Source organism: Hypanus sabinus, chromosome 12 (genome assembly GCF_030144855.1).
Source record: "Hypanus sabinus isolate sHypSab1 chromosome 12, sHypSab1.hap1, whole genome shotgun sequence".
NCBI classification, from domain to species: Eukaryota; Metazoa; Chordata; class Chondrichthyes; order Myliobatiformes; family Dasyatidae; genus Hypanus; species Hypanus sabinus.
In genome coordinates, this window is record NC_082717.1 from 87,879,320 (window position 1) to 87,906,301 (window position 26,982).

Sequence of the window (26,982 nt, forward strand, 5' to 3'; positions counted from 1 at the left end):
TTTTGGAAAATATCCCAACTTTTCTGGAAATGGGGATTGTAGAAATGAATGCTAAGATCACATTTGTCTTCCTCACCACAGATTCAACCTGCAAATTAACCTTTAGGTCAGGGTTTCCCAACTGGGGATCCACGAGAAGTCGCTAGGGGTTCTGCAAGAGATTGCGACAAACATCATTTTTTGAACTTGACGTGATGCTAGTGCTCACGATGGTGGGCAGTTGACCGAGCAGCTCCGTTAACAATCTTGTTAGAGGTCTCCCAGCCTAGTATGGCAATATGCAGTAGGACTGTGTTTGTTTGGTTGAGTCCATTCTCAGTTTTTGATGTGAGATGTGGCTGTTGGTAACTGAGCACTGTATTGCATGGAGGGGAGGACAGTAGGCTGGTGGTGAGTGCTTTATTGTACAGAGGGGAGGACAGTAGACCGATGAGGAACGTGAAGTGTGTTTTCAGAATATTGAATGGACTTGCCTCTCCCTCCCAAATTACCTCCCCCAGCTTCCCCTAATACTCTGCCAACTGACTTATGGGAACAAATAAACTACTGGTGTAGTAGAAGATTGGAGAGAAATTTTTGTTCCAAAGGAGGAATTTTTACACACTGTGATACAGCTGCTGGTCAGCCACTTTGCATTTACTGTAAACATTGCAAAAGGTGGATTGTGTAGGTTAGAAGTAAATTGTGAAGTTTTAGTATTTTGTGCAGTTTTTGCGTTTTGTTATTTACTATGTTCTTTTTTGATATTTTATTAACCCCTGTGTTTTACAGACTTGTCTAATGGTCCAGTGTGGCTATACTTTTATTCATATTACTTTGGCTTCTGGTTTTTAGTGACTTTCTATTCAAAATTGTCAATAAATTTTCATGTTGTAAATAAATAGCATTAGTTAAAATCAATTTACAATCTTTTTTAAATTAAATCTACCCAGCCTACTTTTAGAAAAATTAAATCCCATTTTGGCTTAAGCCCGTCATTATCTGAAATTTGTTATGTTTGCCTTATGAGTTTTTAAAATTTATGGAAAGGAAAGGAGATAGTTTCAAGAAAGGTAAGCTAAGTTTTAAGAGCAAACACGAGGAAATCTGCAGATGCTGGAAATTCAAACAGCAACACACACAAAATGCTGGTAGAACACAGCAGGCCAGGCAGCATCTATAGGGAAAAGCGCTGTCGACGTTTCGGGCCAAGACCCTTCGTCAGGACTAACCGAAAGGAAAGATAGTATCCTGACAGTATCCTGACGAAGGGTCTTGGCCCGAAACGTCGACAGCGCTTCTCCCTATAAAAGCTAAGTTTTACCTGCTTTTTTCAAGAAAGGTTGGCTAAAAATTCATTCTGTACTCAAAAGAGCATTGACAATTATTTTTGGATTATTATCTCTACAACTTGCTGATCAAGCGAACATACCATGAGCTGTAGATTAAATAATTTTAAAAGGTTGGGAAAGGCTGCTTCAGAAAATCCTGCACAAGGACGCCCAAGGTTTTTGTATTTTCTCTGTATTTAGAAAATAGTCAACCCTTTTACTACTTCTACCGAAGTGCATGTCCATATACTTCTCAGCACTGTATTCCGCCATTTCTTTGCCCATTCTCCTAATCTAGGTCCTTCTGTAGCCTCTCTACTTCCTGAAAATTACCTGTCCCTCTACCTATCTTTGCATCATCTGCAAACTTTGCAACAAAGCCATCGATTCCATCATCCAAATTACTGACATCTATATACTACTAAAACTCTCATGCTCTGTCTGTCTGTGACCTCCAATTAGCACAAACGGTGCATTACACTGACACTATTTTTGGCTAAATCGACTTAAAATGCCCTAACATACAGAATGTAGGCAAAGTTCAGGGTTATATATTTGTATAAAATTGTTCACTTGCCAAAATCAGCTGCCCCGTTTTCACCCAAGAGCCGATCCGCCATTTTGGAAATTGGAACGCGACACCAAGACACATGCGCACAGCCAGCCTCAACAGCAACACCAACCGGAGCAAAAGGGCTGGGCAGCTCTATTTTGAGCGGTCATATTCTGCTAATCGGCATCAGCATGTGCAAGATTGGGACAGATCTAACTGAGACCCATCAATGAGTGATCACTAAACCTTATTGCAATGACGTGCTTCGAGACACCCATAAAACCCTTTGCTGCAGTCAAAGGACAGCGGTCACGTCCATTTAGGAGAGCGCCGACCACATCATCAAGAATAATCAGCATCTTGGAGGCTTTGGTGTTACTGCTTCGTATCTCAGTACAGTGAAAGGTTTCAATGGGACATTCAATCACGTAGAAACAGTATCAGGGCAGCTGGAATCCATCAATGCTGCCTAATTATTGTTAGATATGTAAGTGAAAAGACTCACACACTGAGTACAAATGAAAATGATCAACAGAACATTTTTAGCTTAGTTGATCTATTGCAAAGCGTCAGCACCATTGTGCAATTAAACAGATTATATTCAATGAAAGTTAATTTCTTGTTTCTCTTAATTCTTTTGCGTTGCAAGTAGTCTAAAATTATATTTGTGTTCAGCTTCAAGTCAACTATCATAAACGAAAAAATCTTACCCTATCATTACATATTCTCACCATTTTGTAAACCAACTACCTCATCTTCAGCATTATCACTGCTGTTCCCATCACTCTGCCAGATCAGTTTAAAACCACCCAAAAATTCTGGCCTATGTGCCCAAAAGGATATTGAAGCTCCTCGGTGTAACCCGACCCTTTTCTACAAGTCGTACCTTCCCAGAAGAGATCCCAATGATTCATAAATCTGTACCCCTGCCCCTTGTACCAGTTCATAAGCCACATATTCACCTGCCAAATCGTCCTATTCTTACCCTCACAGATACGAGGCACAGACAGCAAACTAGAGATTACTAACCTGGAGATCATCTTTCTCAACTTCCTACCTAGCTCTCTAAAATCTCTCTCTAGGGCCTCCTCACCTCTTGTCTATCAATGTCATTGGTGCCAATATGTACTCTTTACTTCTGCAGTTCCTTAGCTCTAACCACAATAATTCAACATGTTACCTCTTTCTAATGACCTAAATTTATTTTTTTTATCTCCAGAGCCACACCACTCCATCTGCCTTGCTGTGCCTGTCCTTTCAATACAATGGGTATCCTCGGACATTAAGGTCCCAGCTATAATCTTCTTTCAGCCATGATTCAGTAATGCCTACAACATCATACTTGTCAATCTGTAACTGTGCTACAAGTTCATTGATCTTATTCCATTTACTGCACACATTCAAATTTAAAACCTTTAGTCACCTTTCACTTTGCAACTCATCCTGCTGACTACAGTTTTGCCCTATCATTAGCCTCTCTCAAACCTCATCTTCAGCACCATCACTCTGGTTCCCATCCCCTTGCCAAATTAGTTTAAACCCACCCAAACAACTCTAGCCCACCTGCCCACAAGGATATTGGACCCCCTCAGGATCAGGTGTAACAGGTTACACCTTCCCCAGAAAAGATCCTGATGATCCATAAATCTGAACCTCTTCCCCCTGAACCAGTTAGCTCCTCGGCCACGCATTCCCCTGCAAAACCATCCTATTCTTACCCCCAATGGCACGCGGCACAGACATCAATTCAGAGGTTACCACCCTGGAGATCCTGTTTTTCAGTTTTCTACCAAGCTCCCTAAAATCTCTCCTCAGGATCTCCTCACCTTGTCTATTTATGTCATTGGTGCCAATATGTACCAAGACTTCTGGCTGCTCACCCTCGCCCTTAAGATGCCATGGATTGGATCAGAGACATCCCTGATCCTGGCACCAGGGAGACAACATGCCATCCGGGTGTCTTTATCGCACCCACAGATCCTCGTCTCTACTCCTCTGACTACGGAATCTCCTATCAACACTGCAGTCCTCTTCACCTCTCTGCTCTTCTGAGCCACAACACCAGCTCAGTGCCAGAGACCCGGTAACTGTGGCTCCCTGCTGGTAGGTCATCCCCCTCAATATTATCAGAAGTTGTATAATTATTATTGAGGGGAACGGCCACAAGTGTACTCCTTCTCACAATCACCCTGTCTCCTGCAGTTTATGGGTGACTACATCCCTGTAGCTCCTGTCTATCACCTCATTTTCCTGTATGAGTTGAAGGGCATCGAGCTGCGGCTCTAGTTTCTTGATACATTTTCTGAGGAGCTGGAGCTTGATGCACATACCACCCACAAGACAGAACCATTCTCACTAAATTACTGTGCCCTAACAGATGAGGAATGAACAAATCAGAAGAGAGAGAATAGTTTACAGGATACTCTACCTTACCTAAGCCCAATGAGCCAAAGACTGGCACACTCAAAAGAATGGCCGCTCCACGTGCACTCGAGTTATTTTTATCGGCCCCTTCTATTGAATCCCTCTTGCTGATTGGTCACTTAACTCAGAGAAACTGCACCAAAACTCTGCCATTAAAATCTTGATCACCAACCTGGTTAAAAGGTTGTTCTTTTTACACACCCCTGATGTTAATTGTCCAACTCTGAGAAAACTGCTGCAAAGCTCTGCTTTTTAAATCTTGACTATGGACCTGACTGAAAGGTAGCCCTTTTTACGCACTGCCTCCTGCTGATTAGTCACTCCTCCACTCAGAGAAACTGCCGCAAGACTCTGCCTTTAAAATCTCAATTGTCATCATAGTTAAAAGGCTGTTGTTTGACTTTGATTGTCGAATTATAATTTGTTGTTGCTCTCTGAGTTGAAGTTAGTTTGCCCATTTACTCCACATAATACTCAAAAATGCAAATCTCCCTGTGTATATTTTAAGGAACTCTTTGGTTTGATTAGGGGCCATCTGGTTCAAGCCATATTATGCTATTACATGTTCATTTAATGTCCCTCAGAGTAGATAAATTAATAACACAGATTATGTTCTTCACAGTGGGAACTGATAGATTAATGAGTCTCCTTTTAACAGATTAAAAAGTCTTGGGTTGGTTGGGAGCTAGAAAAACTAAAAATCAACCCAGATTACACAAGCATTTTATTTCAGAAGAAATATGTTAACGCATCACTTTAGGATTTCAGGATAGCCAAGGTTACGATGTTAATACAAGGATGCTCAAGGCTTCACATGTGCAGGACGTTTAAAATTCTGAGTTCTAAGTTTGGATGAAGTTAGAGTTTGGGAAGGGTGAAGCCAAGGAGGGATTGGAAAATAATGTAACTTTAAGCTGTCCAATATTAGAAACCAGTGCACCAGAAAAGGGGAGGGTGGAAAAATGTTTCAGCCCATAATTTTTAATTCTCAAAAGAACATACACACTGAAAATGGAAAAACTTGTATCTCATTACTTTCTCGGTATTGTAAGAATTTATGATAAATCTAATTTATTTCTGTTCTGTCCTGTGCTGACAATATTTGATATTTATTCAAGGTGTGAGTCTGTTCATTTGGCACTATCAAAATTGATAGTTTAATCTCACTGTACGAAGGGTGTTTGATAAGTTCGTGGCCTAGGGTAGAAGGAGTCAATTTTAGAAAACCTAGCATTTATTTTTCAACATAGTCCCCTCCTACATTTACACACTCAGTCCAACGGTTGTGGAGGATACGGATCTTGGACCTCCAGAAAGTGTCCACAGCAGGGGTGATTGTTAAGTTCGTGGCCTAAGGTAGAAGGAGATGAGTTATACAGCTCTCGTTACGTGCATATGCAGGTCAACTTTTTGAGTGATTATGCAGAGAGTTTGAAGTTCATGACATCAGTTAATAACTCATCGGGGTGATTGATAAGTTTGAGGCCTAAGGTAGAAGGAGATGAGTCATTACTAATAATAAAAATTATTACTGTTTTCATTGTAATGAAGTATTACCAAGCTCTGCTGCCATCTATTGGGCACGGCTTTCACTACAACAAAGAAAACATGTTCACTATGGTTCATTCAGATCCTTGATGATTGCCTTGTTCAATATTATGGAAGTGTTAAACTCCTTGAAATTTCATGCTCAGCCACTGTTTTTACAAGTTTCTTCTTTTGAATCTGTGAAGGATACCACAGAAATCAAATTGTGTATGATGGCAGCAACTATTGATGCTGCCCAGTTGGTCTTTGGGAGTGAGAGTGAGGGTGAAAAAGGTATTGCATGTTAGATCAGAGCTGATTGTCAACTGGGACACCAGTAGACTGTATTTACTCCACAGTAACTGCTTAGAAAAGATGACCTCTTCAAAGCTGTTACTACTCTTTTTCCAGGACCTTGGGAAAATAAGAATATATGCATCGTTATTATTAAGTGCCGACATGGTGATCCTATGAATAGTGTAGTTGTCAATAGAGTTTTCTTAGTAAGATATGGAAGGAGATCGCCAGGCCCTTCTTTCACACAGGTACTGCTGCTGCCCAGGTTGGGACCCAGCAGGACCATCCACCTCTAAGTCCAGTGCTGATGCTACACTACCAGCACCAACTTTGCATACTGAAAGTTAATTCAGGGTATGAATATAGAAGGACTTGTCTGTTATACAATACTCTCCCATTTGAATGACTCACTGACAGAAAAGTTAATGACGGATACATGTAATCTACCAAGAAGGTCAGGGACAGCAGGTGAATAGGAATGCCACCAGCAGGTTGAAATCCAGGTTTTACAGTATTCTGAATATATCACTGCTACTTTATAGCTGATGTGTCCAAATTCTGGAACTCCCTCCTCAGCACTGCTGTGGGAACATGTTCACTAGAAGTATCACAGCAGATCAAAGTGATGGCTCACTGCAGGAATCCAGGGATACAATAAATGTTGGCCTAGGCAGTGAAAACACCAAAAAAAAATTAATAAACAATCTTCATTTTGCTTAGTTTTGTAAGTCGGATCTAATTAGATTGCATTGGGAAAATAACCAACCTGAGGTTGAAAACAGATGTCTTGTTGTCTAGCATCTGCAGAATCTCTTGTGTTCTTACTGATAATGCACACATTCAGAAAATTCTCTGAAGACAAGATGTTTTATCAATTAATCACTTAACATGCCAATATATTTGCACCATTTTCTGCTGCCTTGCGTGTATACATCCTGTTCATTGCCAACATTTGCATAAAATTACAATCGCCATTTATCACAAGTGGTAACGTCACAATGTTTAGTCGTTCAGTTGCATCGGGGTCTGAATTACAATGTGAACACCTCAACTGGTTTCTGTTGACAACACTCCCAATTCCAAGACTACTTCCAAGGCTTGGGTACCTTTTGTATGCTGAAATTAAGAGTCATAGATACAGATTCATTTCTCTATCACACTTACATCAAGACATATAGTGAAATGTGTCATTAGTTTAACAACCAACGCAAGCTAAGGATGTGCTGGGGCAGCCCACAAGTGTCATCACACATTCTAGCGCCAACATAGTGTGCCCACAACATTCAGGAATAACAGCAAAACAAGCCCCTTTCCTCTCTCCCAGGTCTCTAACCCCAGGACAAACCACCTCTGGGCCTCCAGTCCATGGCCCGGACTTTCAGACATCAAGCTCCAACTTCTGGATGCGCCATCAGGCCTCCAACTTGCAGACTTGCCAAGTGTCCACAGGCCACAATCTCGATCCTGTTGCAGTGTACCCTTCCACGTTGTATCAATGAGTATCTGTAGAGTGCTTCTCTTTCTGCAGGGATTAAAACTACATGTCAGCCAACTCTTGTTCTGTTTTCCTGTATTTGGCCTGTAGCCTGCTGTGTGTGGTGAGTCGAATGTGTTGTCTAAATGCTGTTTGAATGTTGAGTAAGTACCAACCTCCACCAGCATCTCAGGCAGCACGTTCCAGATTCCAACAGCTGTCTATATGGAGGGGGGGAGTGGAAATTCTTCCTCACATCCACTTTAATCCTCCTACCTCTCAGCTTTTATCTATGTCCTTTTGACGTACAAACTGATTGAGTTGCTATATTGTTGAATGTCCATATAGGATTCCTTGCTTTCAGTAGATTACAAAATCTGAGAAACAGGTTTCTCTTGGCAAGAAATATTTATCAAGTTATTTGTTTAATTGTGAATCCGGGCAAAACATGTATTGCTGTGTTTGTCTAAAAATGAATGTATTTCAAAAGTATTTAATTGACTAGGACTAGGAGGGCCGAGATGGCCTGTTTCCATGCTGTGATTGTTATATGGTTAGTATGGTATGGATGTGTGTTATTTAACACTGATCTTTTTTTTTCCAGTCATTTTGTGCAATCTTAAGATGTCCTAAGGGTAGTTATTCAGATTTTAATCTCATTTTTGGAACAGCAGCTTTTGAGAATGTCTTTCTGTTTCTTCTCTAGATGACACTCCAGACCTCTCCTGTTGAATGTATTACCTCAATTCAGATGTTCAATAGCACTTTCATACTTTACTCACGCAGGTTAGTAACAAAACAGACATTGCTGGAAACCCTTGGCGGGTCAGGCAGCATTGGAGCAAAGAGAAATATAGTTAATGTTTCCCTCTGTTAGAACTGAGTAAGAGAGAGAAACAAAGTTAATTTTCTGTTGCAAAGAAGGTAGGGGAGGAATTAGTAGAAGAAATCTGATAGGGTGAGACCAAATGAGTTAATGGGTAAAGTTTTTTTTGGATTCCTTTGGATGTGCTAGACTGCACTGAAAACCCACACAATGTAGCATTATTTTTAAATATGAGCATTCAGAAAGTGAATTGGGTTAAGATAATCTGACAAATTCAGTGTTAAAGTAGGTACAGAATTTTTGATATGTTTTACGTAGTTTCATTTGTTCTCTCCAAGCAGATGAGGTTATAAAAGTAACAATGTGGTTCTTTCCCTTATTAAACCAGTATCAGCGTAAATAAATATTTTGAGATTTTATGGAATTATGGTTATCGTTTCAGTGGTGGGGTGGAGATACGTCTCTACCAAAGGTGTAAGGCACCCCTTCCCTTTACTAGCCTGCAGGTCACTGTTGGACAAGGTGTAGCACCTGCTTAGCTCCCTGATCAGGGTCACGGGAAGCCATGGGAGCAGGTCTCTGAATAGCATTGATAATGGCTGGGGTCACCCATCTTGTAAAGACACTGCCCAGAAGAAGGCAATGGGAAATCACTTATGTAGAAAAAATTACCAAGAATATTCTCGATACAGATAGAAGACCACAATCACCCAAGTCATATTACATGGCACATAACGATGATGATGATTGTTATCCAAGTATCCACGTGGAAAAAGTCTAAGATTTAGAATGTATAAATCCCTTGTATTTCTAAATAAACTGATGCCAATCTCATTATAATCCCATGTCACAACAGCAGAAGTCTTGTTTGAAAAGTAAAACTACTTTGCCAATGAAGGTTCGATCTGTTTAATACTCTCCGCAGAGAATGTTGCACGTGTATTCCAAATATCTCACTCATGACATGCTTTGCAATCTGTCTGTCAGCTCCAGGCGACGTTTCAGGTGGATTTCTGACTTCGAGATGCTCAGTCATAATCCCGCAGATGGTAATTTTGCATCACAGCTTTTTAGCTGATCCTTAGCCAAGCACGTGCACTGAATGTTTGAACGTGTGGTTCCTCTTGTTCTTAGCAGAGTAACTATTGAACAGCAGGTCATTATCAGTGCCAGAGAATTGCTTTTGTCATGTGTTTGCAATTGCTGCTTGAATCGGCTCCATCCATTGCCTTAATGTAGCATTCCACAGCCAATTCCTGAAACATCATTCCAAATTCAGCTCTGAAAATAGAGTGTTGGGTCTTGACCAGGGGAATGTGCACAAAGGATCAGCCATCAAAGGGGGAATTCTCAGGAAGAGGACTGGAAGAAAGATGGTTTGCAGCAAGCCCAAGCTTTTTGGATCAGCCTTCAAAGAAATGCACCTTTTTTCTACTTGTTGTTGCTAGCATTAGTATTCTTTTCAGCGTTTGTGTAATAACTATTTGTAAAGGGAAGCCTAATCAGGCAAGAATTCAGATGTTGAACAATCTTCAGTTGAAAATTTGTTCAGGCCAAGGAGAACCTAAAATTTTGAAATGGGAAGTGAATGAGTACTTGAAGAGAGCAAAGAAAATGTAACTGTCTGTTCCAACAAGCTAGCTTGTAGGAGATGGCTATAAAAATGATCATTGGTTTCTTTCATTTTGGATTTACTTTTCCCATGCTGTAGTAATATTAAAAGTAATAATTATGATTTTCATAATGAGAAATTATTGCTGAATAATAGTTCCTAATTAATTCAAGCTCCTTTAGGCTAACAGTTACTGAGCACATAACTTTCCACGATTGTGATCTATTTGAATAAGAGATTCGGCCAAATTCCATAATTATGAGCCTCTTTGTAGCTTCCTATAGCCAGCTTTAACACAGGAAGAGTTTATATTTATTTTGATGACCTTTATTTCAATTTTTCACTAATATTGTTTTCAATTTTCAGTTACTTGGGGCTTGGGCTGATGTCAGCGAGATTGGCGATTTTAGGAGGAACTGAAGGTAAACCAAGTAAGTTGGCATAACAGGTCATTGTTTTTTCTGCCTCATGGAGGATATCTTTCTTCTTGCTTGTTAAACTGTGCTGAATTTAGCTTTGTAAAGGACTCAGGGGACTGTTACCCTACATAGTGGCATAATGGCTGAATTGCTGGATTAGTTACCCAGTGTCTGCCTGGTGATCCAAAAGCATCAGTTTAAATCTTACTGGCTGTGGGGAGATTTAAGTTTTGAGTAATTAAATCTGTTTATTATTTCATTTGTGTTTGAAATAAAAGCTGGTGTTGATAATAGTAAGCTCAAAACTGTTGGAGCATCGTAAATTCATCTCTTGAGGAATACACACAAAATGCTGGAGCGGGTCAGGCAGCAACTATGGAGAGAAGCAACCAGTTGATGTTTTTGTCTGAGACCCTTCACCGGGGCTGGAGAGGAAAGGGGAAATTAGTCTCTTTCACTGACCTTTAGGGAATGGAGTCTGTGTCCCTTCCCAGCTTGGCTGATTTGTGACTCTAGATCTATCAATGTAGTTGACTCTTAGCTATCTCCACAGTACAGGTGTACCTAGAGATGGTCAGAAAATGCCAATATCCACAGCCGTTGAATGAGTTCACTAGAAGGCAAGCAGGGAGCTGCAGACCCAGGTCTCTACCAAGTTACCGTAATGGTTAGTGCCATGCTTTACAGCATTAGTGATCACAAATCAGACTTCAGTTCCCATCACTCTCTGCATGGAGTTTGTATGTTCTCCCCATTTCCTCTGGGTACTCCGGTTTCAACCCACATTCCAAAAAGACATACAGTTAGGGTTAATGAGTTTTGGGCATGCTACATTGGTGCTGGAATCATGGCAACACTTGAGGCACCCCCAGCACAGTCGTTGCTGATTTGCTTTGATGCAAATGCTGCATTTCACTGTATGTTTTGATGTACATGTGACAAAAAAGGCTAATCGTAACCTTTAAGTAATTCTGTCTTTCCTCCCTCCACCTTGTACCAAATCACTTGGCCCAGGACTCGCGCATGAATTAAGGGCATGTATGTTGGTGGGAACCCCACCGCCTCTAAGTTCTAACTTGGACATACATTGCTGTTTCTTCATCATCCCCAGGTGAAAATCCTGGGACTCCTTATCAAAGAGCATTGTAGGAATGCCTTCACGTGCAGACTGCAGTGTATCATGACTGAAGGCTGAGGACTTCCTTCTCAAGGTAAATCACGGATGAATGAAACCCAAGCACAGCAGCAAAACGTAAATCAGCTGAAGAATGTTTTCCTTCAGAGATTGTATATCGAACCTTATGCGTTTACAATTCTGTTATTGCATATCACCTCCACAGCTCAGCTGGGCAGTGGAAACAATGAGAGCCAACCTGACTACAGAAGCTGTTTTGTGGCTTGAATTCTGTGTTATAAATAGCTTGTATTTTTGTATATAAAGTTGCATGCCGAGTTAACTATACACTCAGTGGCCACTTTATTAGATACAGGAGTGGAACTTAGTGCAGTTGTCTGCTCTGCTGTTGTAGCTTATCCACTTCAGGTTTCGACATATTTTGCATTCTGAGATGCTGAGATGTTGGTATTTGAGTTACTGTCTGCTTCCTGTCTGCTTGAACTAGTCTGGCCATTTTCCTTTGACCTCCCTCATTATGAAGGCATTTTTGCCTTGGAGACTTGTGCATAAAAATCTCAGGAAATCAGATCCATAAACCACCCTGTCCTACACTAACAATCATTCCAGAGACAAAGTCAGTTAGATTACATTTCTTCCCCATTCTGATGTTTGGTCTGAACAACAACTGAACCTCCTGACCATGTCTGTATGTTTTTATGCATTGAGTTGCTGCTACATGATTGACTAACTAAATATTTGCATTAATGAGCAGGTGTACCTAATAAAATGGCTACTGAGTGTAGACTGGACAGGTTAGCTGGGAATGGACACCAGTGGTGTATAGTATTGTACTATTTCAGGTTTCAGTCTGTCATCCTGTATATAGAACAGTAAAGCCCATGGATTCATTGTGCCAATCTAGCTAATCCCATCTGCCTGCACGTGGTCTATTATTCCCTCTGTTCCCTGCCTGTCTAAATTCCTCTCAAGTGTTGCTATCACATCTTCTTTTACCCTGTCTCCTGGCAGCACATTCCCACTACCTACCACTATTTGTGTAAAGAAAACATTAGATTTTCCCCTTTCACGTTAAACCTGTGACCTCTAGTACTTGGCATTTCCACCCTAGGAAAACATCTCTGACTATCAAGCTTGTCTATATATCTAATAATCTTATATATATATATCTATCAATTCACCCCTCTGCCTCCAGCGTGCAATAACATCTCTAACATCATGAATGGCTGTGATGCTGCATTCCCAGATGAGCTCAATGCCTTTTATGTACACTTTGAAAGGGAGAATAAACTATCTACACGAATCCCTGCAGCAGCTGGTGACCCTGTGATCTCTGTCTTGGAGGCCAACATCAGAACATCTTTCGAGAGGGTGAACCATTGCACGGTATCATGCCCTGATTGTGTACCTGGTAGGGCTCTGAAAACCTTTGAAAAACTCGAATCACTGGCAAGAATGTTTAAGAACATTAATTCTGTCACTGCAGCAGTCTGAGATTCCCACCTGCTTAAAAGGAGCAACAATCATACCAGTGCCCTAAACGAGCACAGTGAGATCCCTCAATGATAATCGCCCAGTTGCACTAACATCAGTTATTATCAATTGCTTTGAGAGGTTGATCATGGCCAGAATCAATTCCTGCCTAAGTAAGCACCTGAATCTGTTGCAATTTGTCTATTGCCACAATAGGTCTACAGTAGATGCAATTTCACTGGATCTTCACCCTGCCTTCGATCACCTGGGCTCAGTCCAGGTAGCTCCAGGTATTACATAGCTCAGTCTGCTGTTTATTGACTACAGCTCAGCATTCAACATAATTATGCTCTGTTCCAATCAAAAAGCTCCAAAACCTGGGACTCTGATCCTCCCTCTGCAAATGGATCCTGACTTCCTCACCAGGAGACTACAGTCTGTGTGAATCAGAAATAACGTCCCCTCCTCACTGACCATCAGCACTGGCGCACCTCAAGGATGTCTGTGTGATTAACTGACTGCTCTACTTGCTCTAGACCCACGACCTTGTGACTATGCACAGCTGAAACCTCATCTATAAATCTGCTGACAAGACAATTATTGTTGGCAGAGTTTCAGATGGTGATGAGGAGACATACAGGAGTGAGCTAGATCAGCTGGTTGAGTGGTGTTGCAGCAACATCAGTAAGACCAAGGATTTGATTATGGACTTAAGGAGGGGAAGTCAAATGAACACAAACCAGTCCTCATCGAGGGGTCAGCAGCGGAAAGGGAGAACGGTTTCAAGTTCTTGGGTGTCAACATCTCTGAGGATCTATCCTAAGCCTAACATATTGATGCAATTACAAAGAAGGCATGACATTAAATATAGCTATATTTAATTAGATGTTTCAGAAGATTTGGTATGTCACCAACGATGCTTGCAAATTTGTAAAGCTGGTCCGTGGAGAGCATTCTAACTGGTTACATCACCGACTGATATGGAAAGGCCTCTGTATGGGATCGGAAAAGCTGCAAAAATTTGTAAACTTAGCCAACTCCATCATGGACACTAGCCTCCCTAGCATTCAGGACACCTTCGAAAGGTGATGCCTCAAAAAGGTGACATCCATTATATATACTTAGTGTAATTTGTAGCTTTTATTACTATGTATTGCAATGTCCTGCTGCCGCAAAGCAACAAATTTCACAATGTATGCTGGTGATATTAATTCTAATTCTGATACAAGTTTTTCTAATCTCCTTATAGCTACTATACTCCAAGACAGGCAACATCCTCCTCCAAAGCCTTCGTATCTTTGTAGCAGTCAGAATTGCTCTCAGTACTCTAAAGTTGTGTACAGCTGCAACATGACAGGCCAGCTGACAACTAGATCAAAAGAAAAATAACTGCATACAGTTGCCCTTTTTGTTAGCATTACTGTAATTCCCGCAATGAGGAAAGTCGATGCAGAACCTGTCCTCATCTTCCCTCAATCTTCTTTATGTTTGACATGCTGAAGAAAGATTATATGGCTGCAATGGGAGGAGAAGACCTCGATACGATAGCTATCACTAAAGAGGTTGTGCTGAACAAACTTGTGGACCTAAAGGTAGACAAGTCACCTGGTCCTGATGCAATGCGTCCTAGGGTTCTGAACAAAATGGCAGAGGTTATAGCTGAGGCTTTGGTGATAATTTACCAAAATTCTCTGGACTCTGGGCAGGTTTGGCAGATTGGAAGAAAGCAAATGTCACACCATTGTTCAGAAAAAGTAGGCTAAAGGTCTACTATACTACTAACTATAGGCCATTTGGTTTAACATCTGTAATAGGGAAAATGCTTAAAACTATCATTAAAGAAGAAGTAGCGAGGCAGCTGTAAAGAAGTGGATTCATCAGGCGGACACAGCATATATTCAGCAAAGGCAGGGCCTGTTTGACAAACTTATTGTAGTTCTTTGAGGATATAACAAGCACAGTGGATAGAGGGGAATAGATGGACATTATCTACTTGGATTTCCAGAAGGCGTACAATAAGATGCCACATAAAAGACTTATCCATAAGATAAGGATGCGTAGAGTTGAGCGTGATGTATCAGCATGGATAGAGGATTGGTTAACTAATAGAAAGCAGAGAATTGGGGTACATGGGTGTTACTCTGGTTGGCAATCAGTGGTGAGCAGTGTGCCAGAGGTCGGTGCTGGGCCTGCAACTGTTACTGTGAATAGCTAAGCGAATAAAAAATGACCTGATTTCCAAAAGGCATAAAGTTAAGGATGACACATTTCTTTAATATTTTAAGCAAGATTATTTTTTATTTCCATCTTTTACAGTTTCAAATAACAAAAATGGAAAAGGGCCCGAAGTAAAAGTTTGGGCACCCTGCATGGTCAGTACTTAGTAACACCCCCTTTGGCAAGTATCTCAACTTGTAAACGATTTCTGTAGCCAGCTAGGAGTCTTTCAATTCTTGTTTGGGGGATTTTCACCCATTCTTCCTTGCAAAAGGCTTCTAGTTCTGTGAGATTCTTAGGCTGTCTTGCATGCACTGCTCTTTTGAGGTCTATCCACAGATTTTTGATGGTGTTTAGGTCGGGGGACTGTGAGGGCCATGGCAAAACCATCAGCTTGAGCCTCTTGAGGTAGTCCATTGTGGATTTTGAGGTGCATTTAGGAACATTATCCTGTTGTAGAAGCCATCCTCTTTTCATCTTCAGCTTTTTTACAGACAGTGTAATGTTTGCTTCCAGAATTTGCTGGTATTTAATTGAATTCATTCTTCCTTCTACCATTGAAATGTTCCCCGTGCCACTGACTGCAACACAAGCCTAAAGCATGATCGATCCACTCCTATGCTTAACAGTTGGAGAGGTGGTCTTTTCATGAAATTCTGCACCCTTCTTTCTCCAAACATACCTTTGCTTATTGCGGCCAGAAAGTTCTATTTTAACTTCATCAGTCCACAGGACTTGTTTCCAAAATGCATCAGGCTTGTTTAGATGTTCCTTTGCAAACTTTTGACGCTGAATTTTGTGGTTAGGATGCAGGAAAGGTTTTCTTCTGATGACTCTTCCATGAGGGTCAAATTTGTGCTGGTGTCGCTGCACAGTAGAACAGTGCACCACCACTGCAGAGTCTGCTAAATCTTCCTGAAGGTCTTTTGCAGTCAAACGGGGATTTTGATTTACCTTTATAGCAATCCTATGAGCAGTTCTCTCTGAAAGTTTTCTTGGTTTTCCAGACCTCAACTTGACTTCCACCATTCCTGTTGACTGCCATTTCTTAAGTACATTACGAACTGAGGAAACACCTACCTGAAAATGCTTTGCTATCTTCTTATAGCCTTCTGCTTCGTGGGCATCATTTATTTTAATTTTCAGAGCACTAGGCAGCTGCTTAGAGGAGCTCATGCCTGCTGATTGTCGGGACAAGGTTTGAGGAGTCAGGGTATTTATAAAGCTTTGAAATTTGCATCACCTAGCCTTTCCTAACAATGACTGTGAACAAGCCATAGCCCTAACAAGCTAATTAAGGTCTGAGACCTTGGTAAAAGTTATCTGAGAGCTGAAATCTCTTGGGGTGCCCAAACTTTTGCATGGTGCTCCTTTCCTTTTTTTCCACTCTAAAATTGTACTAAACAAAAATAATACACTGATCTTGCTTGAAAAGAATGTTTCATCTTGAATTTTATGACTTTTGGAGATCAGTTCATCTTCTATTCACCTAACTATTCACGGTAACAGAAATTTTGACCGGGGTGCCCAAACTTTTGCATGCCACTGTACATTAATGATCTGGAGGAGGGGACCGAGTGTACTGTATTTAAGTTTACTGATGACACTAAATTGAGTAGAAAAGCAAATTGTGTGGAGGATATGGAGAATCTGCAGAGAGATATACATAGGTAAAGTGCATGGGCAAGGGTCTGGCAGATGGAGTACATTGTTGGTAAATGAGAGGTCATCCACTTTGGAATGAACAATGGGTGATCAATTTATTATTTTGATGGTAAAAGATTGCAGCATGCTGCTGTGCAGAAGGACTTGGGCGCGCTTGAGCATGAATCACAGAAGGCTGGTTTGCAGGTGCAGCAAGCTATCAAGAAGGCAAATGGAAAGTTGGCCTTCATTGCTAGAGGGATTGAAGTTAAGAGCAGGGAGTTTATGCTGCAAGTGTACAGGGTACCACGTGCAGTTCTGTTCTCCCTACTTGAGGAAGGATATACAACTTTGGAGGCAGTACAGGGGAGGTTCCAAAGATGAGAGTGTTGGACTATGAGGAGAGATTGAGTTGCCTGGGATTGTACTCACTGGAGTTCAGAAGGATGATAGAAGATCTTATAGAAACATATAAAATTATGACAGGGATAGATAAGGTAGAGGCAGGAAAGTTGTTTCCACTGGTAGTCGAGTAGTCAAGACTAAAACCAGGGGACATAGCCTCAGGATTCAGGGGAGTAAATTTAGAACAGAGATGAGGAGGAACTGCTTTTCCCAAAGAGTGGTGAATCTGTGAAATTCTCTGCCCAATAAAGTAGTGGAGGCTACCTCAGTAAATATATTTAAGACAAGTTTGGATAGATTTTTGCATAGTTGGGGAATTGAGGGTTATGTGGAAAAGGCGGGTAGGTGGAGATGAGTCCATGGTTAGATCAGCCATGATATTATTGAATGGCGGAGCAGGCTCGACGGGCCAGGTGGCCAACTCCTCTTATTTCTTATGTTTCAATAGATCACTTGTCAATAAATATCATCCCAATCAGCTCAATCTTTTTGTAAGACATCCTTTCCAACCATGAAAACCCTTTCTGCACTATATACAGGACATTACATTCTTCTTTCAAGGAAGGGTGCAGAACTATGTGATTATTCCAAACATAAATTCTGTTGTCTTAGTGGGGAAAATATGATTGAATATGGAGAACTTAGAAATAAAACATCTTTATTCTAAAAGCTGTCATAGCTTGGTGGGGGGGAGGAGGGTGGCTTTAGGGGGATAAATACCCACTACTTATTAAATGCTCCTGATGGTGTGCATCTCAAGTAGCCTCTGACGACCAAGTCTGACTCCTGGCTTTCAAGTGGCTTAGCTTCTGAGCCCAGCACAACTGTTTCTACTGACAGGAGAAGGGGCAAAGGAAGGTTGCTGGTGCCTTAAAACCAGTCGCTCCAGGCAGATGGGGCTCGTCAGCCATGTTTGGCAGCTCACCTCGGAGGAGGAAACCTGATCTCAAACCTCCAATGTCTTGCAGCTACACTCATTCGTGGAAGGCTTTGTGAGTACCGTAGATTCCGGACTACAGAGCGCACCTGATTAAAAGCCGCACGCTCTAATTTTAGAAAGAAAATCAATTTTGTACTTGTACAAGCCGCACCGGATTTTAAGCCGCAGGTGTCCCAAGTTGTAATATGAGATATTTACACAGAAAGATATTACACGTGAGGATTTTTCAACTTTTAATTAAATCCGTATGGTAACATAAACAAATATATATTGCAAATGCTTTTTTTCGAACAGTGCCTGTAACACAGCTACTTTTAAATATACGTATGTATCGGTAACACACAAATTACGTTGCGTATACTTTTTTACTGAACAGTGCACGAACAACATTCCAATATCTCCTAACGACTGGTAAAAAAAATATATATATACTGCAGCCTACCAGGAAAAGTTATTGATCGCCTTCTTCATCTTCCTCCTGCGCACTAAAACCATCAAAGTCCTTCAGTGTCCGAATTGAATAAAACCTAAGGATCTCGTCACTCACTTCAGTCTCTTCGTTGTCGCTCTCACTTGAGCGCACGCGGTCCTCTTCATCACGCAGCAGTCCAGCCTTTCGAAACCCGCTGGTGATGATGGATGTTGTGACACGGCTCCACGCATTTAGGATCCACTGGCAGACTTGAGTTAAAGATGCTCTTCGCATGCGTCCTGTTTTGGTAAAGGATTTCTCGCCGCTCGTCATCCAAGCCTCCCACTCAACGCGAAGCGCCACTTTAAATGCCCGGTTCACGCTGATGTCCAGTGGCTACAAATACTTCGTGGTGCCCCCAGGAATCACAGCTGGAATTGAGTTTGTACTCTTGATGGCAGCTTTCACTGAACTTTCATTGTCAGCCGCTTAAAAAATCACCATCAGTGGAAGCTTTAGTCCGGATGCTGTGCAGCTCAGAACACAAGTAAAATGCGTTCTCTCTTGGCCACTTGTTTTCAGTGTGATGGACGAGTCACCTTTTTTATTAACAGTCCGAGTGAGAGGCAGGTCAAACGTCAAAGGTACTTCATCCATATTTATGATATCATCTGGCCCGATGGAATTCTCCACTATCTTTGTTTGAGTGAATGTGCGGAAGTTAGCAAGTTTTTCCTCGTGGTCGGGAGGGAGCTGCTGACACAGAGTCATGCGTACCCTGACGGACAGGCCTTTTCGTCTCATAAATCTAAAACACCACGATGGCCCACCTCTAAAATCTTCGATTTTCATTTTGGTGGCGATTGCTTTAGCCTTCAGTCTGATCTGCACGGTGGAAACACCGCGGCCGCCTGCTGTCTGTGTGTTAACCCAGTCTTCAAGAAAGTTTTCAAGTTCGGGCCATCTGCTATGATTACCTCTGAAAGCTTTTGTCGTCTTTTTGCATTGACTCAGTTCTTCACGCTGGCGTCTCCACCGTCTCAACATCGATTTATTTATGCCAAGATTATGTGCAGCAGCTCGATTTCCTTCTTCAACCGCCAGATTGATCGCCTTTAACTTAAAAGCTGCATCATATGCTTTTCTTCGAGTGTTTTCCATGTTGATGAGGGTGAGTACAAATGACTGATTTACAATAATTTAATTGTGAAAGTGCGCTTGATTTATCGTACAATTTCATTGGACCTCTGTGAACTACTCATCAATTATATTGGTCTACTGTTACAAGGCAAAATGTTTTTGGCGGCATGAAAAAAAAACATGCATTAGCCGCACCATAGTATAGGCCGCAGTGTTGCCGCAGTGTTCAAAGCGTGGGAAAAAAGTAGCGGCTTATAGTCCGGAATTTACGGTAAATCCCAAGGGAAAATCTGGAGCTTTCGTCCGTTAGGCAGTCCTACGTTGAGTTCAACACTGACTGGCAACTCCTGCAACGCAGCTGGTGCCGAACGGTATTGGCCTCTGCCATTCAACACGTACAAAATGCTGGTGGAACACAGCAGGCCAGGCAGCATCTATAGGGAGAAGCACTGTCGACGTTTCGGGCCGAGACCCTTCGTCAGGACCCTTCTCCCTATAGATGCTGCCTGGTCTGCTGCATTCCACCAGCATTTTGTGTGTTGTTTGAATTTCCAGCATCTGCAGATTTCCTCATGTTGGCCTCTGCCATTCCTTTGGATTCATCAGCTGTGTGGTGACGGTAACCTGCTGCACTGGCAACAGCTTACACTTCATATTAAACTGCCCTGGCTTGCGTATCATCAGCCAGGGCACAACATCCATGGTCGATCCCAACCAATGAAGATCCTCCCTGCTTCCAATGACTTTGTGAGAGAAATTGCAACTGAGTTCTAACGTTTTGCTGTCCTTGAATTTTTTTTTCCACTCATTTACAGCTGAGAAGGATCAAGACTTAGTAAGTTCCTGCTTAACACCAGGCTACAAAACAGAATGGAAACATGCTGAAATTCTTTACAGCATTAAAGGACAGAAAGCAGGTACAGTATAATTTTAAAATGTTTTGACTCTTATTTGTCTAGCACTTGAAAAGTGGTGAATGTTTCCAAGTGAATTATAGAATCTTGGAGCATTGAAAGGACATGTTTTAAGCCTCTCACTCCCCTCCCCACCCCGCTCTCACTGCCCTCTCTTACTCCCACTCCCCCAGTATGTTGCTTTGCCATTTTCTGCCTGAGCTCCCAAACTTAATAAGAATTGAAATTCATAATCACAAAACATTCTTTTGATCATATTTCTTTTTCTCTACACTGGCATTAAACCACACAATTAGAGTTATTTGTGCTGTTAGATACTTGTAACAAGTAAATAGCCAATAACTTCTCGCTTCTGTCTGCTTCTAGGAGAGCATCTGTATGATTCCTGTTATTCAAGGATAGAGAAGGTGCTTTACAAAAGGGTGCATAAGCCTGAGGAAGTACAGAACATTTCATTTTATGCATTTTCCTACTACTACGACAGAGCAGTCGATGTTGGGCTGATTGGTAAGTTCATGAGAGAAGTATGTTTCGTTGATGATCTTCTGTTTCCAGTAAGGTTGGAAACCATTGCACGAGTAATGCATAAATTCCCGAACTGAACTGGGCAATCTCAGATTGTGCAACAGAAAATTGCATTCATTGTTCCCATGGGAGTAGGGTAGATAGGATTATAATAACAATAACCACGTACAAGAGGCAGCACTCTGGTGTATCCAGCCAGACTCACACAATGTGCACTATAGAAGCACCTCAAGACCATGCAGTGTCCGGCAGGCTAAAAAAAAAAACATGATTAAATGAGTAAAAACACAAAATGCTGGCAGAACTCAGCAGGCCAGACAGCATCTGTGGTAGGAGGTAGTGACGACGTTTCAGGCTGAGACCCTTCATCAGGAGTGAAGTAACATGGGATGGTGGAGAGGGGATAAGAAGTGGGGGGAGGGATAAAGTAGAGAGCTGGGAAGCGATAGGCTGGAGGGAAATGGGCTGGGGGAAGGTGGAGAATTATGGGAAATAAAAGAGAAAGAAAGGTAGGGCTGGGGGGGGGGAGATTATAGTGAGCGGGGAAAAGAGAGGGAAAGAGAACCAGACTAAAATTATAGATAGGGATGGAGTAAGGGGGGGGGGGCAGGGGTATCAACGGAGGTCTGTGAGTTGAATGTTCATGCTGGCAAGTAGGAGGCTGCCTAGGTGGGAGATAAGGTGTTGCTCCATTGACCTGTGTGTGGCCTCATCTTGACTGTAGAGGAGGCCATGGACAGACATGTCGGAGTGGGAGTGGTCTGTGGAATTGAAGTGTGTGGCCACAGGGAGATCCCGCCACTGCTGGAGGACTGAGTGCCGGTGTTCAGCAAAACGGTCTCCTAGTCTGTGGCGGGTCCCAATGTATAAATGGCCACGTCAGGAGCACCGGATACACTATATCACCCCAGTTGACTCGCAGGTGAAGTGGTGCCTCACCTGAAAGGACTGTCTGGGGCCTAGGATGGTGGTGAGGGAAGAAGAGTGGGGGCAGGTGTAGCACTTCTTCCGTTTGCAGGGATGAGTGCCCGGTCGGTGGGGAGGGATGGGAGGGATGAATGGACAAGGGAGTCACATAGGGAGCGATCCCTGTGGAAAGCCGAGAGTGGGGGGGAGGAGGAGAAGATGTGTCTGGTGGTGGGATCCCGTAGGAGGTGGCGGAAGTTATGGAGGATTATACGTTGGATCTGTAGGCTGGTAGGGTGATAAGTGAGGACCAGGGGGACTCTATCCCTGGTAGGCTGGCAGGGGCATGGGATGAGGGCAGAGGTGCGTGAAATATGGGAGACGCGATGGAGGGCAGAGTTGATAGTGGACAAAGGGAAGCCCCTTTCTTTAAAGAAGGAGGACATCTCCTTTGTCCTGGAATGAAAGGCCTCATCCTGAGAGCAGATGAGGCGGAGGAATTGAGAGAAAGGGATAGCATTTTTGCAGGAGACAGGGTGGGAGGAGGAATAGTCTAGGTAGCTGTGAGAGTCTGTAGGTTTGTAGTAGACATTGGTGGATAGGCTGTCTCCAGAGATAGAAACAGAAAGATCTAGAAAGGAGAGGGAGGTGTCGGAAATAGACCAGGTGAATTTGAGGGCGGGGTGGAAGTTGGAGGCGAAGTTAATGAAGTCGATGAGCTCAGCATGCGTGCAGGAAGCAGAATCGATGCAGTTGTCGCTATAACGTAAGAAAAGAGGAGGACAGATACCAGTGTAGGCTTGGAACATAGATTGCTCTACATGGCCGACAAAAAGGCAGGCGTAGCTAGGACCCATGTGGGTAACCATGATAAATTCCTTCCCCAAATCTCCCTTGGCAATTGCACAAGGGGAATCAGTGGCCCTGATGATTTCTTGAGACAGCTGCTTTTGGAAGGAGAATCCAGATCCATTTGTAAGGATATGTAAGAGATCAAAAGGCATCAATGATTTTGTGAAATGGTGGAACATGCTGTAGGGCTGAATACTCTACTCCTGTGTTTTCATTACTCAACACCATACCATCATTCTTACCTCTCCCTGTGTCCTTTATTACATTTTGTCTCTAGAAATCTGTATATTTTCAAATATATATACAGCATTTTGGCCTGCATTTTCTTGTTGTGGAGAACTCTTTCAGGTAAAGGAATTCCTCCTCATTTCCTCTTGGGTTTTACTCCATACCCTGAAATTGGGGCCCCCCCACCCTCATTCTGGGGTGGGTGGGGTCAAGGAGAATCCCCTCACATCCAGTCTTTCAAACCTGTTTCAATGAGATCCCCTTTCCTTCTTATCTCCGTTCATTCCAGTCTCCATTGATAAGTATCCTGCTGTCCTACAGATCAATGAAATGAATCTCAAGGTAGTACAGGTATATGGTAACGTGCAGTAATACATACTCGACAATAAACTTACTTTGACAGGTTAGTGAACCTTCTATAGTAAGTATATACTTTCTATATTTACCATATACTATGGTCAGGGTGCAAAAGCTGTACCCAGTGTACCTGCTGGGATCTCAACTATGTGCAAAATAAGAAGACATCCTTTCTCCTAAACTGAAAATACAGTTAGCCCTCCTTATCCGCGGGTTCTGGATGCACAGATTCAACCAACTGCGGATTGGGAAAACCCGGAAGTTCAGTCTCCAGCACTTGTTGTTTGAGCATGTACAGACTTTTTTTTTCTTGTCATTATTCCCTAAACAATACAGTATAACAACTATTTACATAGCATTTACATTGTATTATAAGTAATCTAGAGATGATTTAAAGTATACGGGAGGATGCGCATAGGTTACAGCAGATAAGGAATCGAAAAAGAAAACAGAAGTTCTCTAGTCGAAACAGGTACATCCAGTACTATTTAGTGCCAGTTAGTCAAATGTTTGTCTTAGTATATAGTTTACCTTCCTATGCATATAAAACACTTAAAAACATATGTATTTCAATAATTCAACCACAGTGTTGCTTAGTAATAATTGTAGCTTTCATCAGCACAGGGCTTTCACATACCCCATTATTCTCACTTTAACCTTTAAAATTGTTCCAATTGTTGGCCAACTGTAGCCTAATGTTTTTCTAATAACCGATGGCATTTCACCTCTTTCCGATCTCTTTATTATTTCCACTTTATTTTCAACCGTGATCTTTTCCAGATCAGAAACACTGCGGGCGGCAGGTCCCATGCTCTGCCCGGTCCTAAAGTTCACCGTACTGAGCCAGGTTAAGTAAGCTCCGGTGCTCCGTCAGGTCCTAAAATCCACTGACTTGAGCATCTTCGTTTTTTGGTATCTGCGGTGGTGGTGGGGGGGGGGGGGGTCCCAGAACCAATCCCCCGCGAAAAAGGAGGGTTGACTGTAGTTTGTAGAGAAGGCCAGTGGATTATTTACTTAAAAGCATGTAGTTTTTTTTTGTGAAAATGAGTCAGCCATGATGGAATGGTACTGCAGACTCAATGGGCCAAATGGCTTAATTCTGCCTCTTAACTGCTTGCAGCACTGCATGTTTGCTGTGGGTGACCTGTGTACAAGGACAGCCAGGTTGCTTCTGTACTTCAACGTTTATCACAGTGAAAAAGTACTCTGCCTTTACATTTTGCATGCTGCTTACAACTAATAGTCCCCTGCAGCTTCCGGCCATACCAGGGTCTTGAACAGGGATAAAATTGAAGCAAATGTGATATTGGCAGAATCTTTCCGTTCTCAATATTGCCCACAGATCATGAGAGTGTTCAGTAATACTCACCAGCCCAGTGGTAAAATGTTGCTCTTTTCAAAGTTAAGCCACACTTCACTGACATGAAACAAAGGGTGATGGACTGATGATTACAGATTGAAATGTGTTTGTAGTGATGTTTCCTGGGGGTTGTTTTTCTAACTACTAGATTGCTACAAGGCACGACATTGTCAAGTTTCTCTAGATCTTTTCAAATGGCCCTGAACTGGTGAAAATGGGGGACTGGGAAGAAGGTTAATGAAGTTTTCCATGTTGATTCAGGAGCCTGATGCTTGAAGGTTATTAACTGTTCCTGAGCAAGGTGTTGTGAGACCCAAGACTCCTGCACCTCCTTCACAATGACAGTAATGGGAAGGAAGCATGGCCTTGATCGTTGGTGTCCTTGGTGCATGATGCAACTTGGATATACAGCTATATCCCAACATCATAACTGACCAAGAATTGGTAAAGCTCCACTTCTCCCTGTGGCTTGCTGCTGCTAAAAGTACCTGCCCATTGTTATTCCTTCACTGGTGCCTAATGCTCAATCCTGAGCAAATTCGGTTGTGAATGAGTAACCTGCCTATACTCAAATTAAGAAGTGGCGCTTGGGTAAGACAATGGATATTGCTGTGTGAATTGTTCATTCAGGCATCCAACCAAGCAAGCATGAATTGGCTCCATCAAGCAACAGAGGTAAAAAAAAAAGAGGACCTCATTTCCTGAAAGCCTAATATTGTCAGAGGTGGGAAGTCAGCAGCTGTTAGAAAAATTCAGCTCCTTCTAATTCCTTGAGGTAAGGACTGAGAGTCTGAAACATTCTGCATACCCTCTCCTTAGGAGGTAGAAAATGTGACAAGCAGATGTGTAAATGAGGAGCAGGAATAAGCATTAACTTATAAATATAATTAAACACATTGCTGCTCCTAACCTCTCATAATCCTCTTCTTCAGATGAAGAAAAAGGAGGCATTTTAAGAGTTGAAGATTATAGGAGAGCAGCCAAGCTTGGTAAGAACTACAAATGCAGCAATTCTAGATTATTGTTGTAATTTTTGGAATCATGTGCATCTTGAATCTGATCAGTGTTTATTTTTAACTGCTGTCAGTCTGTAATGTTTCTGAACTTCCGTGTCACAGGGGATGGCAGTGGGTGGTGCTGGTGCTTCACAGCTTCATTAACTCAAGAGTAATCCAAACATCTGACACTGTCTGTGTGAAATAAATTTGGAATAAGATTGATCTATGTATCAGCATTAGACACAGTCGGCAGAATATATCATTTATATATTGTAAGGATATATGAGAAATTATCAATTGTGAAAACAAAAGATCTTACCAGTCCAGTCAGAGATGCTGATTTTTTTTAACTCGCCCATTTTAGCAAAATGTGTTAAATATTGCTGTTCCTAATTTTTAATGGTCTTTATCACTAGAAATGTTAATGTTGCCACAGTTTTGCAACTCCTCCAGTTTGCAACTGATTTTGGAGCAAAGGCTTGTTTGCTACTTTTTTTAAATTGTACTCCCCCCCCCCCCTCCATCCACCCTTCTAAAACCGATTAACATTTGGCAGGGCACTTCCTTCATCAAGGATGTATTTGATTTCAAATAAGAAAACATCTAATAATTCATATGTTTGAGGGAGTGGAAATAGAACATGATGCACACTACAAAGACGAGCTCAAGTTCTTACATATTAGAAGAATTTTCAATGTAGACTAAGTTACTCAGTTTAAATGGACACTACCACCTTAATATGAAAGCTAAAGTAGCACGTGCTGTGACAAAATGGGCTAGGAGGAGTAGTTGGTCAGCTAGAGGGGCAGTTTGGGGAAACGAGGAATACTTTTATCCAGGAATGAAACTACTGTGTGTGTATTTGTTCTGCTTGCCTACTTTGAGGAGTAAGTGGGTGAGAGCAAAGACTCTTTAATAGGTGAATCAAAACACATTACTTTTGTTATCAAGTAGTAGTAAATCAAGGTAAATGGACTTGCTGTGTTGTCTAGAAGATGTTTTGCCTCTCCATCCAAAAGGCTTCTTTAGTTTTA

At 42.0% G+C, this 26,982-nt stretch overlaps 1 protein-coding gene across 2 annotated transcripts in view; it reads left to right on the plus strand.

The window, feature by feature from the left end:
* The window catches only part of entpd6 (ectonucleoside triphosphate diphosphohydrolase 6), a 79,631-nt gene that overhangs the window by 34,509 nt on the left and 18,140 nt on the right, over positions 1-26,982 (plus strand). The window contains exons 8-12 of one of the 2 annotated variants that reach the window (XM_059986384.1): positions 8,292-8,371; positions 10,390-10,454; positions 20,624-20,725; positions 21,089-21,229; positions 25,883-25,939. In XM_059986384.1, coding sequence (XP_059842367.1) covers positions 8,292-8,371; positions 10,390-10,454; positions 20,624-20,725; positions 21,089-21,229; positions 25,883-25,939 — 445 coding nt within the window. The remainder of the gene's footprint in view (positions 1-8,291; positions 8,372-10,389; positions 10,455-20,623; positions 20,726-21,088; positions 21,230-25,882; positions 25,940-26,982) is intronic. The other variant, XM_059986385.1, reaches the window with a different exon arrangement.